General features: G+C 35.5%; 2 protein-coding genes across 2 annotated transcripts in view; both read left to right on the top strand.

Annotated features, from left to right (window-relative positions):
* Positions 1 to 447: 447 nt before the first annotated feature.
* On the top strand, positions 448 to 1,279 carry ATPsynF (ATP synthase, subunit F). Its single transcript, XM_018449711.1, has 4 exons — positions 448 to 631; positions 723 to 821; positions 950 to 1,066; positions 1,143 to 1,279. The coding sequence occupies exons 1-4, from the start codon at positions 541 to 543 to the stop codon at positions 1,169 to 1,171; spliced, it is 336 nt and encodes a 111-aa protein (XP_018305213.1). The 5' UTR covers positions 448 to 540; the 3' UTR covers positions 1,172 to 1,279.
* A 5,920-nt stretch (positions 1,280 to 7,199) lies between these two features.
* The window catches only part of Hel89B (histone acetyltransferase 1), a 10,369-nt gene continuing 4,227 nt past the window's right edge, over positions 7,200 to 13,341 (top strand). Inside the window, exons 1-11 of the mRNA XM_018449738.1 lie at positions 7,200 to 7,362; positions 8,037 to 8,087; positions 8,310 to 8,557; positions 8,652 to 8,992; positions 9,165 to 9,510; positions 9,583 to 10,205; positions 10,292 to 11,064; positions 11,137 to 11,698; positions 11,837 to 12,125; positions 12,366 to 12,661; positions 12,744 to 13,057. Of these exons, the coding sequence (XP_018305240.1) occupies positions 8,077 to 8,087; positions 8,310 to 8,557; positions 8,652 to 8,992; positions 9,165 to 9,510; positions 9,583 to 10,205; positions 10,292 to 11,064; positions 11,137 to 11,698; positions 11,837 to 12,125; positions 12,366 to 12,661; positions 12,744 to 13,057 (3,803 nt within the window). The 5' untranslated portion in view covers positions 7,200 to 7,362; positions 8,037 to 8,076. The remainder of the gene's footprint in view (positions 7,363 to 8,036; positions 8,088 to 8,309; positions 8,558 to 8,651; positions 8,993 to 9,164; positions 9,511 to 9,582; positions 10,206 to 10,291; positions 11,065 to 11,136; positions 11,699 to 11,836; positions 12,126 to 12,365; positions 12,662 to 12,743; positions 13,058 to 13,341) is intronic.

The raw sequence follows: 13,341 nt of genomic DNA, 5'->3' as shown, positions 1-13,341 counted from the left end.
GGACCGCAACGCTTGCGACGCTGCGATGCGACTAATGTAGAACCAGCTTTAGGCGTTGTCTACAATATGCGAAGTAAGCTTGATTTAGGAAGTAATGCCTAATTCACACTGGACGCAGTAAGCGTCAAGTAGCGGAGCAGCAACCAATCAGTGAGGCGATATTTACACTGGCGTAACAATATAAGAGTAAGAAATTGACCAATCACAGTCGAATGTGAGAAGAATAATCGACTGTGATTGGTCAATTTCTTATTCTATTCACATGCAAGTGTCAAGCATCAAGATGATACGGGCAGTGGTGTAAAAAATATTTTTTACGCCACTGTAAAAATCGCCTCGTTGATTGGTTGCTGCTTCCGCTCCTTGACGCTTGACGCTTACATATGAATGCACTTTTACTTCTTAAACCAAGCTTACTCCGCATATTGTAGACGAGCCTGAGTCTATATATCTTGTATGTCTATGACTGGCACTAGACGTTCATATACGTATCTTGTTCGATAACTTCGTGGAATTTATCATAAAAACTGATATTTCTCCATGGAGAATAAACTGCAATTTGGTAGTTATCCTGCGGAATACGATCCTGTGAAACATGGACCATATGATCCTGCACGCTACTATGGAAAACGTGAGTTTGTTCATCGCGTCACATAAGTACATTTCTTTTGCTTGGGCACAATTAATAATATTATGTAATAATAACCTCTTTCTTTATGCAGCTGACACTGCTTTCTTAGATTTGAAGCTCAAAGAAATTCCTAGCTGGTTCACGAGACGTCAAAAAAGCCCTCGTGCACTTGTCGGACTGTTTTCACGAGGTACTTATACACAGGAAAGAAACCATTTTATTAGCCAAAAATTATACAACTTTAATATGACATTCAGAAAACAATATCTAACTTGTGTAAAAATTCCTTGTCATAATGTTACTCCGTTTACTTTATAGCGTTTTGGCGTTGGCAACATAAATACGTACAGCCTAAACGAACTGGCATAGCTCCCTTCTTTCAAGTTGTAGTCGCTTCTATGTTTGCGTTTTATGCAATGAATTATAAAAAGATACGTGAGTATTACTCAGATAATTAATTTCATTTTTAATGCAACTGTAAATTTAATGTTTTGTTTTTTCTTCATTTTAGGTCATCACAAGAATTACAAATATCACTAATTGTGCTTGATTAATGATAGTGTCTGTATTTAGACATTTTCATAGATGATAGGAATAAAAGTGATTTATGCTTTAATTGTTCATGAAAGATATTTAACTGTTTAGAATGCATTTGAATAAATATTCATAGTATGCATAAAAATACATAATTTGTATTTGTGCAATATTAATTCCTAATATAAAATGTTAAAACAGTCAAAAATTAATTATGCTAATCTCATATCTTAAAAACTATGATGTAGAAATTTATAAATTATAAACACAACAATAATATACTATGAATCAGTTTACAAACGAACAACTATTCTAAAGAAACATTTTTAGAGAGGACTATATGCTTTACTATAAAAATTAGAGAAATAATTTTGTTTTAAATAAAATACAGATAATTTATATACAATTTTGTGTAGGAATATAATCTCACACATTTAGATGAACTTATATAATAAAATATAATTGACAATAATAGAAAGTGATTTTTGCAAACTAGTGACAAACAAATTGTTAACGAATCTGAAGTAATGTAATAGTAGAAACACAAAAGAACGATTGGATTGAAAAGATAAAACGAGCAACATATAAGATTATACACTTTAATTTATTAAGATATCAAATTCATCCATAGGAGATAAATTAGAATTTAACACAATCTCTCTAAAGTATAGAACGTTTCAACTGAACTTAAGTCTTCTTTGGCCATTTTAAGATCACAATAAAAATTTAAAATAAATTTACAAAAATAATTAAATAACAAAACAAATGGTAAATATATAATCTCAATGACACACTAACTAATAGTTAAACAAAGAAACGAGCTAGAGTACACTGCAGTTTACAATGTGCAAATTGATAACTTTTTACAATTTATTCATCAAAATGTACATACATGACAATTTTTTCGAATGTTTCGACTCTTTTTGAGTCATCGAAATAATTAAATGTTGGAAAAAACATAGGAACAAATTAATGAAACCATATCAAAGGGTTGGACAAAATAACATATCGTAAATAAATAATAATAATAAATCTTTATTAAGTCAGTGAGTAATCAACTTATTGTTAGATCCCGGAACTGTTTCATCGTTTCGAAAAAAAAAAAAACGATATTTTTATTCATAATTTCAAACACATTTATTTTCGATTATTTATTGAAATTAGATGTGTGTGTGTGTGTGTGTGTGTGTGTGTGTGTATGTGTGTGTGTGTGTGTGCGTGTGCGTGTGCGTGTGCGTGTGCGTGTGCGTGTGCGTGTGTGTGTGTGTGTGTGTGTGTATACGAGGGTCGTCTGAAAAGTTTTGAGCCTAACATAGAAATAAGTAATTTTTCGTCAAATTCAATTTTATTTTTCCACATAGTCTCCTTTTAAGTCGATACATTTTTTCCAGCGATGCTCCCACCCCTTTAATCCATTCAAATAATACTGAGCGTCTTGCTTTGCAAAATAGGCGTCTACGGATGCGATGACCTCGTTCGATGAAAATTTCTGTCCTCCGAGCCAAACTTTGAGCCTAGGAAACAGAAAAAAGTCGCTGGGGGCCAGATCTGGTGAATACGGTGGATGGTCAATTAATTCGAACCGCAATTCGTGAATTTTTATCATAGCGACTGCTGATATTCGATTTTTTCTATTTTTACAAAAACATTGACATTGACTGGCACAAATGACTGTCAAACAACAATTAAGCGCCGGAAGTAGCTACAATGGTCGCGTTCAGCAAACTCAACTGTTGCGGAGCGGATCAGTGAGCTCTCGCTGCTATTGGATAATCTAAAAGAATACACCAATAGCAGCGAGCGCTCACGGATCCGCTCCACAACAGTTGAGTCTGCTGAACGCGACCAATTTTCGCAGGTATCTTTTAAAGTATGTACGATTATAGTACCAAAATTGTTTTGACGAGTAATGCCATCTTCATGTTGAGGCTCAAAACTTTTCAGACGACCTATATATAAAGAAATTTGGAGAAAACAGGGCAATAGGAGTTAGGTGCGGTAGTCGTTGCGCAAATAAAAAATATACCGATATAACACAAATCTCTTTATTAAAAAACGCGTTTTTTGCCCTGTTTTCTCCAAATTTCTTTTGAATAGTAAGGAGTCCTTGTAGATTGATTTATGATATATACAGGGTGTTTCATTTTAAGTGATATGGTCGATTATCTCGCGAATCGATGATTTTATTGAAAAATTTTTCAAACGAAAGTTGCTTGGCTTGAAGGGGGACTGGGGGACACATGATGGAAATGTGGATTTGACCTTGAGTGACCTTGTCAAAATCAGGTAATGTCATTAATGTTTTTTTAAATGGAAATCCCTATTTTTTATTACATATTTTTGTAGCTTATCTCGAGAGCTTTCCAAAATACTATAATAAAGTTACTTTTCGTTAAATACTTTCCGAGTTATGGAGCTTGAAAGGTACAGTGAAATGCGAATGTTTAGTGCAAAAATGAAAATAAGAAAAACAACCTCCAACTGCCTTGATCTTGACAAATGTTAAGCGGGGAGCACAGACTTTTGCATAACGCATAACATGTAATGCATAAGAAATTCAATCAATCAGAATTCTTTATTTCATGGAAAGGAAGGAAACGGAGAGCTTTGATTGATACATTTTCTTATGCATTACGTGTTATGCGTTATGAAAGAGTCTGTGCTCCCCGCTTAACATTTGTCAAGATCAAGGCAGTTGGAGGTTGTTTTTCTTATTTTCATTTTTGCACTAAACATTCGCATTTCACTGTACCTTTCAAGCTCCATAACTCGGAAAGTATTTAACGAAAAGTAACTTTATTATAGTGTTTTGGAAATCTCTCGAGATAAGCTACAAAAATATATAATAAAAAATAGAGGTTTCCATTTAAAAAAACATTAATGATCTTGACCTGATTTTGACAAGGTCACTCAAGGTCAAGTCCATCATGTGTCCCCTTTCAAGCCATGCAACTTTCGTTCGAAAAATTTTTCAATAAAATCATAGATTCGCGAGATAATCGGCCATATCACTTAAAATAAAACACCCTGTATATATATGTTTTTATATTTACTTTATTGAAAGAATAAAACATGTTATGTTTCGTTTTAAGTCTCTTAAGCACAACATGTTATAAACAAGCTTAAAAAATACACACACACACACATATTTATATATATCTTCAAATGCGTCATAGATGTACAACAGACATGTCCAAGGTACAGGCTGACTAATAAAAAAAAATGAAGTGATAAAACATAGTAGTTTATAATTACTATTGCGTCAAAGTTGCGACTGCTTTTAAGGTCAACCCGAACTAGTGATAATGCTAGAGAATTCTTTCTTTTTTACATTTTTTAAATAAAATAGTTCCATTACTTATTATTGCTAAAATATTACATTTTTTTTTTAATGGGCCTTATTCATTCAACAGATTTCTAGACATCTGCAATTCATACGTTTATATCTAATGAAAAATAAGCGCACAAAAAATATTTAAAAATATTTTTTATATTTAATACATTATAGGATCTCTAGATACGCTGGAAAAACAGCGACATCTAATAACTTCGTCGGAGTTCGATCATTTCGAACAAATTACGCTAATTCATAAAAAAAAGTCAAGAAAATGAATTCTTTTCGAGTTCAAATGGATCAGTTGTGATCCCAGATCTATCTGGGAAGGATCTCGCATTAATTATATGGAAAATTAGGTCTTGGTGAAATGAAACGATTTTTACATAAATATGTTAATTGTAGCACAGCTGAAGATTTATATTTATTATTTGAGCAATGTGCATAATATTTTTTGTTCACCACATTACAATGCTATAATATACAGGATATCTCAGAATGATCGCCAAATATTTCGTATGCTGGTATAGCGGACCAAATTTAACTGAGTCGAAAAGTCCTTTACCATTTTGCAATTTTCGCAATAGTTAACAAAATATTAATTACTAAAAATCGCTGAATATTGGTGTTCAATAATATTTTACTCAAATACCATCAACTTTACAGAAAAATAGTAAGGGACAAAAAATGTTTATTTTCTTCTCATAGAGATCTAAGAATTTTTCAGAATTTTTTATCAATTTTTTAATACTGCATTTTCTTATTGTCAACTATTTTTACCAACATAAGAAAATGCGGTACTAAAAAATTCTGAAAAAATTCTCCGAACTCTACGAGAAGAAAATAAACAATTTTTGTCACTTGCTGTTTTTTTTTAAAGTTGATAGTACTTGCGTAAAAAATTATTAAAAACCAATATTCGGCAATTTTTAGTAATTAATATCTTAAGATATATGGAAAATTGAGTTCTAGTAAAATGAACTGGTTTTTACATAATTAGAGACACAGGATGTCTCAGAATGACTGCCAAATATTTCGTGTGCTGGTAGAGCGGACTAGATCGAAAATTCCTCATCTTATCATTTTACAATTTTCGCAATAGTTAATAATTGTTAGCAATTGTTAGCACACGAAATATTTGGCGGTCATTCTGAGACACCCTGTATGTAAAAACAGTTCATTTTACCGGAACTCAATTCTCCATATACCATATTATAATTAATGTAGGGTTCTTTCAGAAAGAATTATTACGAATGTTAGCTAATAGAGATGTTAGATACATAAATAATCTGTATTAAGAATAAGGCTTATGTATATATTTTAATACTTCCATGTTCTCTCTATTTTACCTTTTTCTTTCAATTCCTCTAGAAAATTCCTCGAGTTTTTTTAATATGAATTAATATTAATATTAATTTAATATAACATTTTTTTCCATGTTCTTTTAATATATCGAGCAATAAAAATGACGATTAAACGAATTTAACTCATTAATTGTAACCCATTAAATTGGCTAGATCGATGTTTCTTAAACATTTACAATTAATATCGGAATCGTATTACATAATTGTATTATATAATTAATATAATGCAACGTTAGTTACAAAAATTAAATATTATTAAATTATAAGTGAAATCTTTTTATTTATAAAAGTTTTGAAAAAACGATAACGATGTCTAAATCAAAGCAAGCAACGCCAATACTGAGTCAGTCCATCATCAGCGACATCAGCGATCAGCGTTGCTGCCGTCGACCTAGCAGTGCGCAACCGCGCAAAGCGCAAACGACTTTCACCAGAGAGAAGCCTGAGAGCAGCTATGCCCAGGATTTAGCTGCAACCTTATTTTGAAGCGCCTCTATGTCCACAAAACGTGGACATTGAACTATGTGGCCAATGTCCACTATCCCGTCGATAATGTCCACGATTTTTTGATTGTATTCTTCGCTATGTCCATTCGCTATATCGATTTTTGGTCCGTTAAGCCATGTATACACCTAGCGAACGAACACCGAACGAACAGCAAACGCAAAGGTTTATGTTATTATTTGTTACATAAAAGTCGCAGTACGTTTAATTACTATGTGCAACGAACATCGAATTTAATCGAACGCTAGTATTCGGACAATCAAGAAAAAGAATAAACTGTTCACAAACACAAACGTCCGAACATTCGCATTCGGTGTTCGTTCGCTAGATGTATACGCGGCTTTAGACAGATAAAGACGAAGAATCAATTTGTCGGCGCTTGTTGAACAAACAAGGATTGTTCGTCTTTGTCTATCTAACGAACCGAAAATCGTGGATATAGCGAAGAATGCAATCAAAACATCGTGGACATTACCGACGGGATCGTGGACATTGGCTACGTAGCTCTGTGTCACGTAGCACGGTTTGTGGACATAGAGGCGCTTCAAAATAAGGTGGCAGCTGGTGGCAGCTAAATCCCGGGCATGGTCGCTCTCAGACTTCTCTCTGCTCTCACGCTACTCGCAGCTCGCAACTACTCGCGCATCATCAGAGACGCATACTGACTGATACTGACGCGCACTCCAGCCAGCGTACTCTCTCGACGATTATTGAACGGAGAGGATGGCGATTAGCCGATCAGTGGGTAACATGCGCACTGCCGACCAATAGGAATAAAACCAGGGGACAAAACTCAGGTTCCCCAGCAATATGGCTGTCAGTATAAATTTGATGCTTGTAACATGAGTTTCTCTCCAAGAAATTTAACAAACGTAAGCGTAGTTTCGCATTACGCGCGGCATGATGTGACTTTTGTATGTCCGGCAATGCGGAAATGGCAACGCGGATCGGTTGAAGTCGAAGCAAGACTGCCAAAACAATTTTTGAGAAAGCAGGTATGCGATCCACCGACATCGGTTCCTCGGTTTCTTGGTCGTTGCTCGACGACCGATCACTTCGATATACCCATATTGCACTTGGACCGACGCGCCATGATTTTATCCACGATTCTTCCACATTTGCGAGTTATTCGCAAGATGCGATCGCTCGGAGTATCGCTGGCGTACAATTGCTGTCACCATTGTCATCACCGTCATCATCGTCACCACCGTCACACCGACGTCCAGCAGGCATTTAGCGGCGCATCCTCGTTTCTTCTTGTCTTGTCATCGCTACCTCATTCTACGTTTTTCTTCTCTCCAGACCAATCCTGTTCGAATGTCCTCGCTATTTGCAACCACTGATTATCATTTATCTTATTACCGCAACTTTATTCTTCAACTCGAAAATAATGGCTCCAGTATGCCAGAAGGAAGTTTGTCCAGTATATCACAACTGGATACACAATTTTGTCCACATAAGAATTAGGGAATCTTTCAACAGTTCTCTCTCGAGTATCTCTGAGAACTAGTGTTGGCACTGTCAATTTATATTGGAATCAATACACACACACACACAGAGAGAGAGAGAGAGAGAGAGAGAGAGAGAGAGGAATATTGTGAAAAAGTTTTGCTAGATATTTTTTTATAAATAAATAAGCCTTAATTGTTTATGACTGTTTTGGTTTCAGATATTCAAGAGTCGTCTATTGAGCAATATACTTTATCATCATGACGTCAAGGTAAATGTATAATAAAATTATATACTTTTATTTTTTCCATTTATATACATTTAAACATTAAGTATTATACAATATGCTTTGAGAATGTATAATAATAATATATAAACATAACTGTATTAGTTATGTATTATGAAAGATATATCATAAACAAGTAAATATATTGAAAAAAAATTTTTTTTATCAATAATTTATATTATGTGAATATAATATTTTAACTGTTAGATTGGACAGATTATTCATATTATTGGAGACTGGAACAAACGCAGTTACCAAAAGAGCAGCTGCGCAACAGTTGGGAGAAGCACAGAGATTACATCCCCATGATCTGCATCACTTATTAGCAAGAGTCTCTACCTTATTAAAATCTTCACAATGGGATACTCGAATATCGGCTGCCCATGCTGTACAAGCTATACTTGCTCAAGTTCCTCCTTGGAACCCACAGCCAATTAAGAAAGAAGTCTCTACAGGTAATATTAATACATCGTTAATTAATTTTTATATCTTTAATAAGAATTTTTGAAAGCTTCAATCATATTATGTATGAGTGTTTTGATTTAATAGATGAATCTGAAGTGAAACGCAAGCCTTCCACTACCAGATTGAATTTAGAGTCTTTTGATATGAGCAGAGTGCTAGCTCGTAGTTCACATCTTACTGGATCTGAGGGCAGTGAGTACGACTTGACTGTATCAGAGGGAGAACAATTGTCACTTCCCAATCAGCAAGAAAAATTAGCTGCAAAGCTAGGTTTTCATCCACGTTTGATGGGCGTTGACGATTTATTTACTGTTGAGGATCTTACTCCAGTACAGACGCCATGTATAACACAAACTACTAACCCTGTTGATGACTCTGAAGGATTATTGATGAGCAGGAGAGAAATGAATAGAGCGAAACGCAAAGTATTACGTTTTTAAACTTTTATATTTATAATTAACATTTTCTTTAAATTATTGCAGCTTATGCCAGCAAGTGTTAAAAACTTGAAAAAATATTCAGGATTTCTTTACATGCTTCATGTTTTATTTGTAAAGTTTATAATAAAGATATTAATTATTTATATCTTAATAATAGGCTCGTCAATCAGTATCGAAACAACGATCGCGCGAACCGGATGACCATCGCGTTAATGATGACAATTCAAATTCAATGAATGCTCAATCTCCAATTGGTGAACCAGCAATCAAAAAAATTATACTAGAGGACACAATCTCATCAGACACTGGATCAAAATGCAGCGTATCTAACGAGCAAGTAAACGGAGTACCAGATAGCACTGGATGCTGGCCAGATTCAATCATAGATTGGCCTTTAGAATCCTTTGCAGAAAGTCTTTGTCAAGATTTATTTAGTCAAAAATGGGAAGTGCGTCATGGAGCAGCAACAGCTTTGCGAGAACTCATAAGACTTCATGGTAAAGGTATGTAAGTCTATAGTAAATATAGTTCCCTCAATGTTAACTGCTAAACACTAAATGCGTTTGAATACACAGGAGCAGGCAAGTCTACAGATCAAACTCTGGAAGAAATGCAAGGAAGCCATTATGAATGGGTGATCGATGCTGCCTTACGATTATTGTGTGTATTAGGGCTTGATCGATTTGGAGATTTCGTGTCTGATCAAGTTGTTGCTCCAGTACGAGAAACATGTGCTCAAGCATTAGGATCGCTCTTCCTATTAGTACCCGGTGGTCCAAATACCAAAGATACGAATGGTGTTTTTCCTGGAATACTCTCTGTAATTCTCAAACTATTGGAACATAATGAATGGGAAGCAAGACACGGTGCATTTCTTGCTTTAAAATATTTATTGGCCGTACGAGACGATCTATTAGACGAGGTATTGCCACAAGTGTTTCCTGCTATCATGCAAGGATTATCCGATCCTGTCGACGACGTAGGTGCAGCTGCTGCAAGTGCACTTATACCAGTAGCACATGCTCTTCCGCGATTATTAAAATCAACAGAACTAGAAACTATTGTAATACGTCTTTGGCAATTATTAAAAGAACAAGATGACTTGGCTGCAGCTTGTAACACTTTTATGGGTCTTTTGGCTGCGATACTTTCATTACCAGCGGCACATGCTTGTTTAATGCCCCAGCCATTATCGCAGGTAATGCAACAATATCTTTATTCTTTCGGCAAAACGATACAAATATTTAAATTTTTTTTAACAATGGTTGAACGACGTTTATTTAGGTATTACCACGTTTATGGCCATTTCTCAGCCATTCAAGTTCAAGTGTACGTAAAGCCACGTTACAAACACTGCAAACTTTAACTGGAAACGATAGCAATTACAGCGAAAACAAGAAGGAACGATGGGGTGAAGGTGGTGGATTGGTTTTACAAGAAACATTGAGGCATGTGTTTCAGTGCGTGTTAATTGAACATATTAGCATGATACAAGACGTGGCCGAACGTGTCTGGGAAAATCTAGTCGTGCAGAGTGATCTCGAATTATTGCTACATGCGGCGTGTCCTCATGTCAGTACATGGCTATGCCTTGCCATGCAACCGGAACATGTGCCATTCAACCCAAATTTGTTGATGACAGTCGCTAACTCTATTAAGGGCACAAAGAATAATCAAATGGTCGCCTACTGTGACGGACAATTGGACATTAATAGCGGAAACAGTAATATTAATGCAAATGCGAAATCGTTATCCGAATTGAAAATGTACATTGGTGGAATTGAAACAGTAGCGCTGAATGTACGAAAAGCAAATGTAATACAGGCTCGTTGTAGAGCGTCTCGTATGTTAGGGTTATTGTCGCACTATGTTGTGCAACCTGCACCAGGTGTCATTTATCCACCAGATGTGCCTAGCCCAGCGCTTTGTTATGCTAAAGTGCTATTGGCACATCTTAATTCACGATCGGCGCTGCAACGTACTGTTGTGGGACTTACAATGTCTAGTTGGGCGACTGTAGATCCATTGAGAATACCCACAATACCAGACATACTCAGGTATAAAGCATACAACTTTTATGAAAAGTATTTCATGTATCTATATTAATGAAATAAAATTTCTTTTTTTAGTGACAGATTATTGGCTTGTTTAAATGAATGTATGTACTATGATGAGATTGCAGCTTCCTTCACTCGACTGCTGCACGAAAGTCACGATTACATCGCAACTTTAAAACATTATAAATTAATGATATCATTTGAAATAGATTCATCCAGCGTGATGACTCTTGATCAGATTGCTGCACTGGCTAAAAAAAGACTTCCCGCCATTTGCACTGTTGGAACAAACGCAGGAGGAGCTGAAAACATTAGTAGTTGTTCAATAACTACTAGATTGAAACCTAAATTAATGGATAGCTTAGAAGAAAGGAGGCGAGCATTGGACATCGGAACAACTACGATGGCAGCGCAACAACAATCATTGCATGTTATGTCAATGGCCGCGCTCGCTGGTGCCGCTACGATGTTACATATCCTTCCTCAATCTCCTCAACCACTTAATCCATTAGTAAAACCGTTAATGGAAGCTATAAAACGCGAAGAAAATGAGGAACTGCAAAAACTGGCTGCAAAACATTTGTCTCATCTAGTCGAGCTTTGTATCGATAGAAAACCATCTCCGAATGCAAAGGTTTGCATATAAAGTACATAAAATCGTAAAAAATAAAAACAAATACATCATAAAGTATCTCCAAACTATCAAATAATTTTTTCTTCGCATTTCCTTCCCATATGCTACATAGTGTTACCAAATAATCACTTGTTACAGATTTCTACCAATCTATGTACATTCCTATGTTCTGACCTTGAATTTACACCACGGGTATGCTGCGACACTGAAATTTATGACGGAATACTCACTTTGAATAATAGACAAAAGCATGCTGAGAGAATAGCATACAATCGTGGTGCAGGTAGCGGACTCGGCAGCGGTAGAGGTCCTGGTAGACCACCAACGACTGAAATTCCCCTTGAGGAATTACTCGCTTGCGAAGAACCAGAAGCCAAAGCTGCTAGAACACGTCGTCGCGGAGCTACATTTGCATTAACAGCTATAGGTATATACCAGCAATATTTAGAAGGATCATTTCTATGTGCGTTAATCAAAATTAACTAATGTTCAATTAAATGCAATTCTCTCTGATTTGATAAAAAAAGAAATGAGATACAAGGGAATCGATTAAATTCCAATTAATTAATTAATTGTGTATAACTAATTTTAATGAGAACAAACTGTAATAGTCTGTATGTAATATATATGTAAATTTTGTGTTTAAAATATTGCCATATTTTTGAAGCTACTCTCTTCGGTGCTCAATTACCTGATCGCTTACCTCAACTGTGGAATTTAATTTTACCGAACACACTAAAAGATGCAACCAAACAAGATAACATACAAGAGGATGAAGGAAATCTATTAATTGTTGGTCTACAAGTATTAGAAATCATGACACCAAGTTTGGATAAGTCTTTGTTACCGCCTGTGTTAGAGGTTTTACCACGTTTATGCAATCTACTAACGCATTCATATAAAGCTGTTAGACATATGGCCTCGCGATGTATAGCTACATTAGCTACTCTAGATACAGAAAAGGTAATTTTAAGTTTTATAGATACATATTGATAACGATAGAAATAACGATATAGAACAAAATATTAAGAACAGTTATTTTTAGACAATGGTACACATATTACGCAGTGTTATACCACTCTTGGACACAACTGGCAGTGAGAAGAGATGTTCTTCAGGCATAATGGCACCGAACAAAGTCGATTCCGTACGTCAGGGAGCTGCGGAATCTCTAACTTGTATTGTCGAAAGTTTAGGTGTACATGTGGTGCCATATGCAGTACTCTTTATGGTACCTTTATTGGGACGTATGAGCGATCAAAATCAATCTGTAAGACTAGTTTGTAGCGCAACTTTCGCTACGCTCGTGCAATTATTACCACTAGATCCTGGCGCAATTGCAGATCCACCAGATCTAGTGTAAGTTATTCGTACGAGATTATACATATAATTTTTGGTAATAGTGCGATTGGTGTATACAATAATATTCCTGGAAAAGAAAGAACGAATAACAACACAGCACAATCATTAAAAGTCACATCAATGATTGTACTTGCTAATGTCACCATGATATTATCGTTTTTTGAAATAGTGAATGCATGGATTAAACACAAGTTATAAAATTGACTGCGTTTTGTTACACGCGCACGCACGTACGCGCACGCACGCACGCGCACGCACGCACGCACGCACGCACGCACGCA

The sequence above is a fragment of the Mycetomoellerius zeteki genome, unplaced genomic scaffold, assembly GCF_001594055.1.
Source record: "Mycetomoellerius zeteki isolate Tzet28-1 unplaced genomic scaffold, Tzet1.0 scaffold25, whole genome shotgun sequence".
Classification (NCBI taxonomy): Eukaryota; Metazoa; Arthropoda; class Insecta; order Hymenoptera; family Formicidae; genus Mycetomoellerius; species Mycetomoellerius zeteki.
Note: the sequence above shows the minus strand (reverse complement) of the source record. Positions and strands in the feature narration are given on the sequence as shown.

What these genes read in the sequence shown, in the direction of transcription:
- ATPsynF (XM_018449711.1), top strand. Translation starts at nt 541, where the DNA reads ATGGAGAATAAACTGCAATTTGGTAGTTATCCTGCGGAATACGATCCT. An exon ending in TGCACGCTACTATGGAAAAC is followed by an intron (nt 632 to 722) that starts GTGAGTTTGTTC and finishes TTCTTTATGCAG; the next exon opens with CTGACACTGCTTTCTTAGAT. An exon ending in TGTCGGACTGTTTTCACGAG is followed by an intron (nt 822 to 949) that starts GTACTTATACAC and finishes TTTACTTTATAG; the next exon opens with CGTTTTGGCGTTGGCAACAT.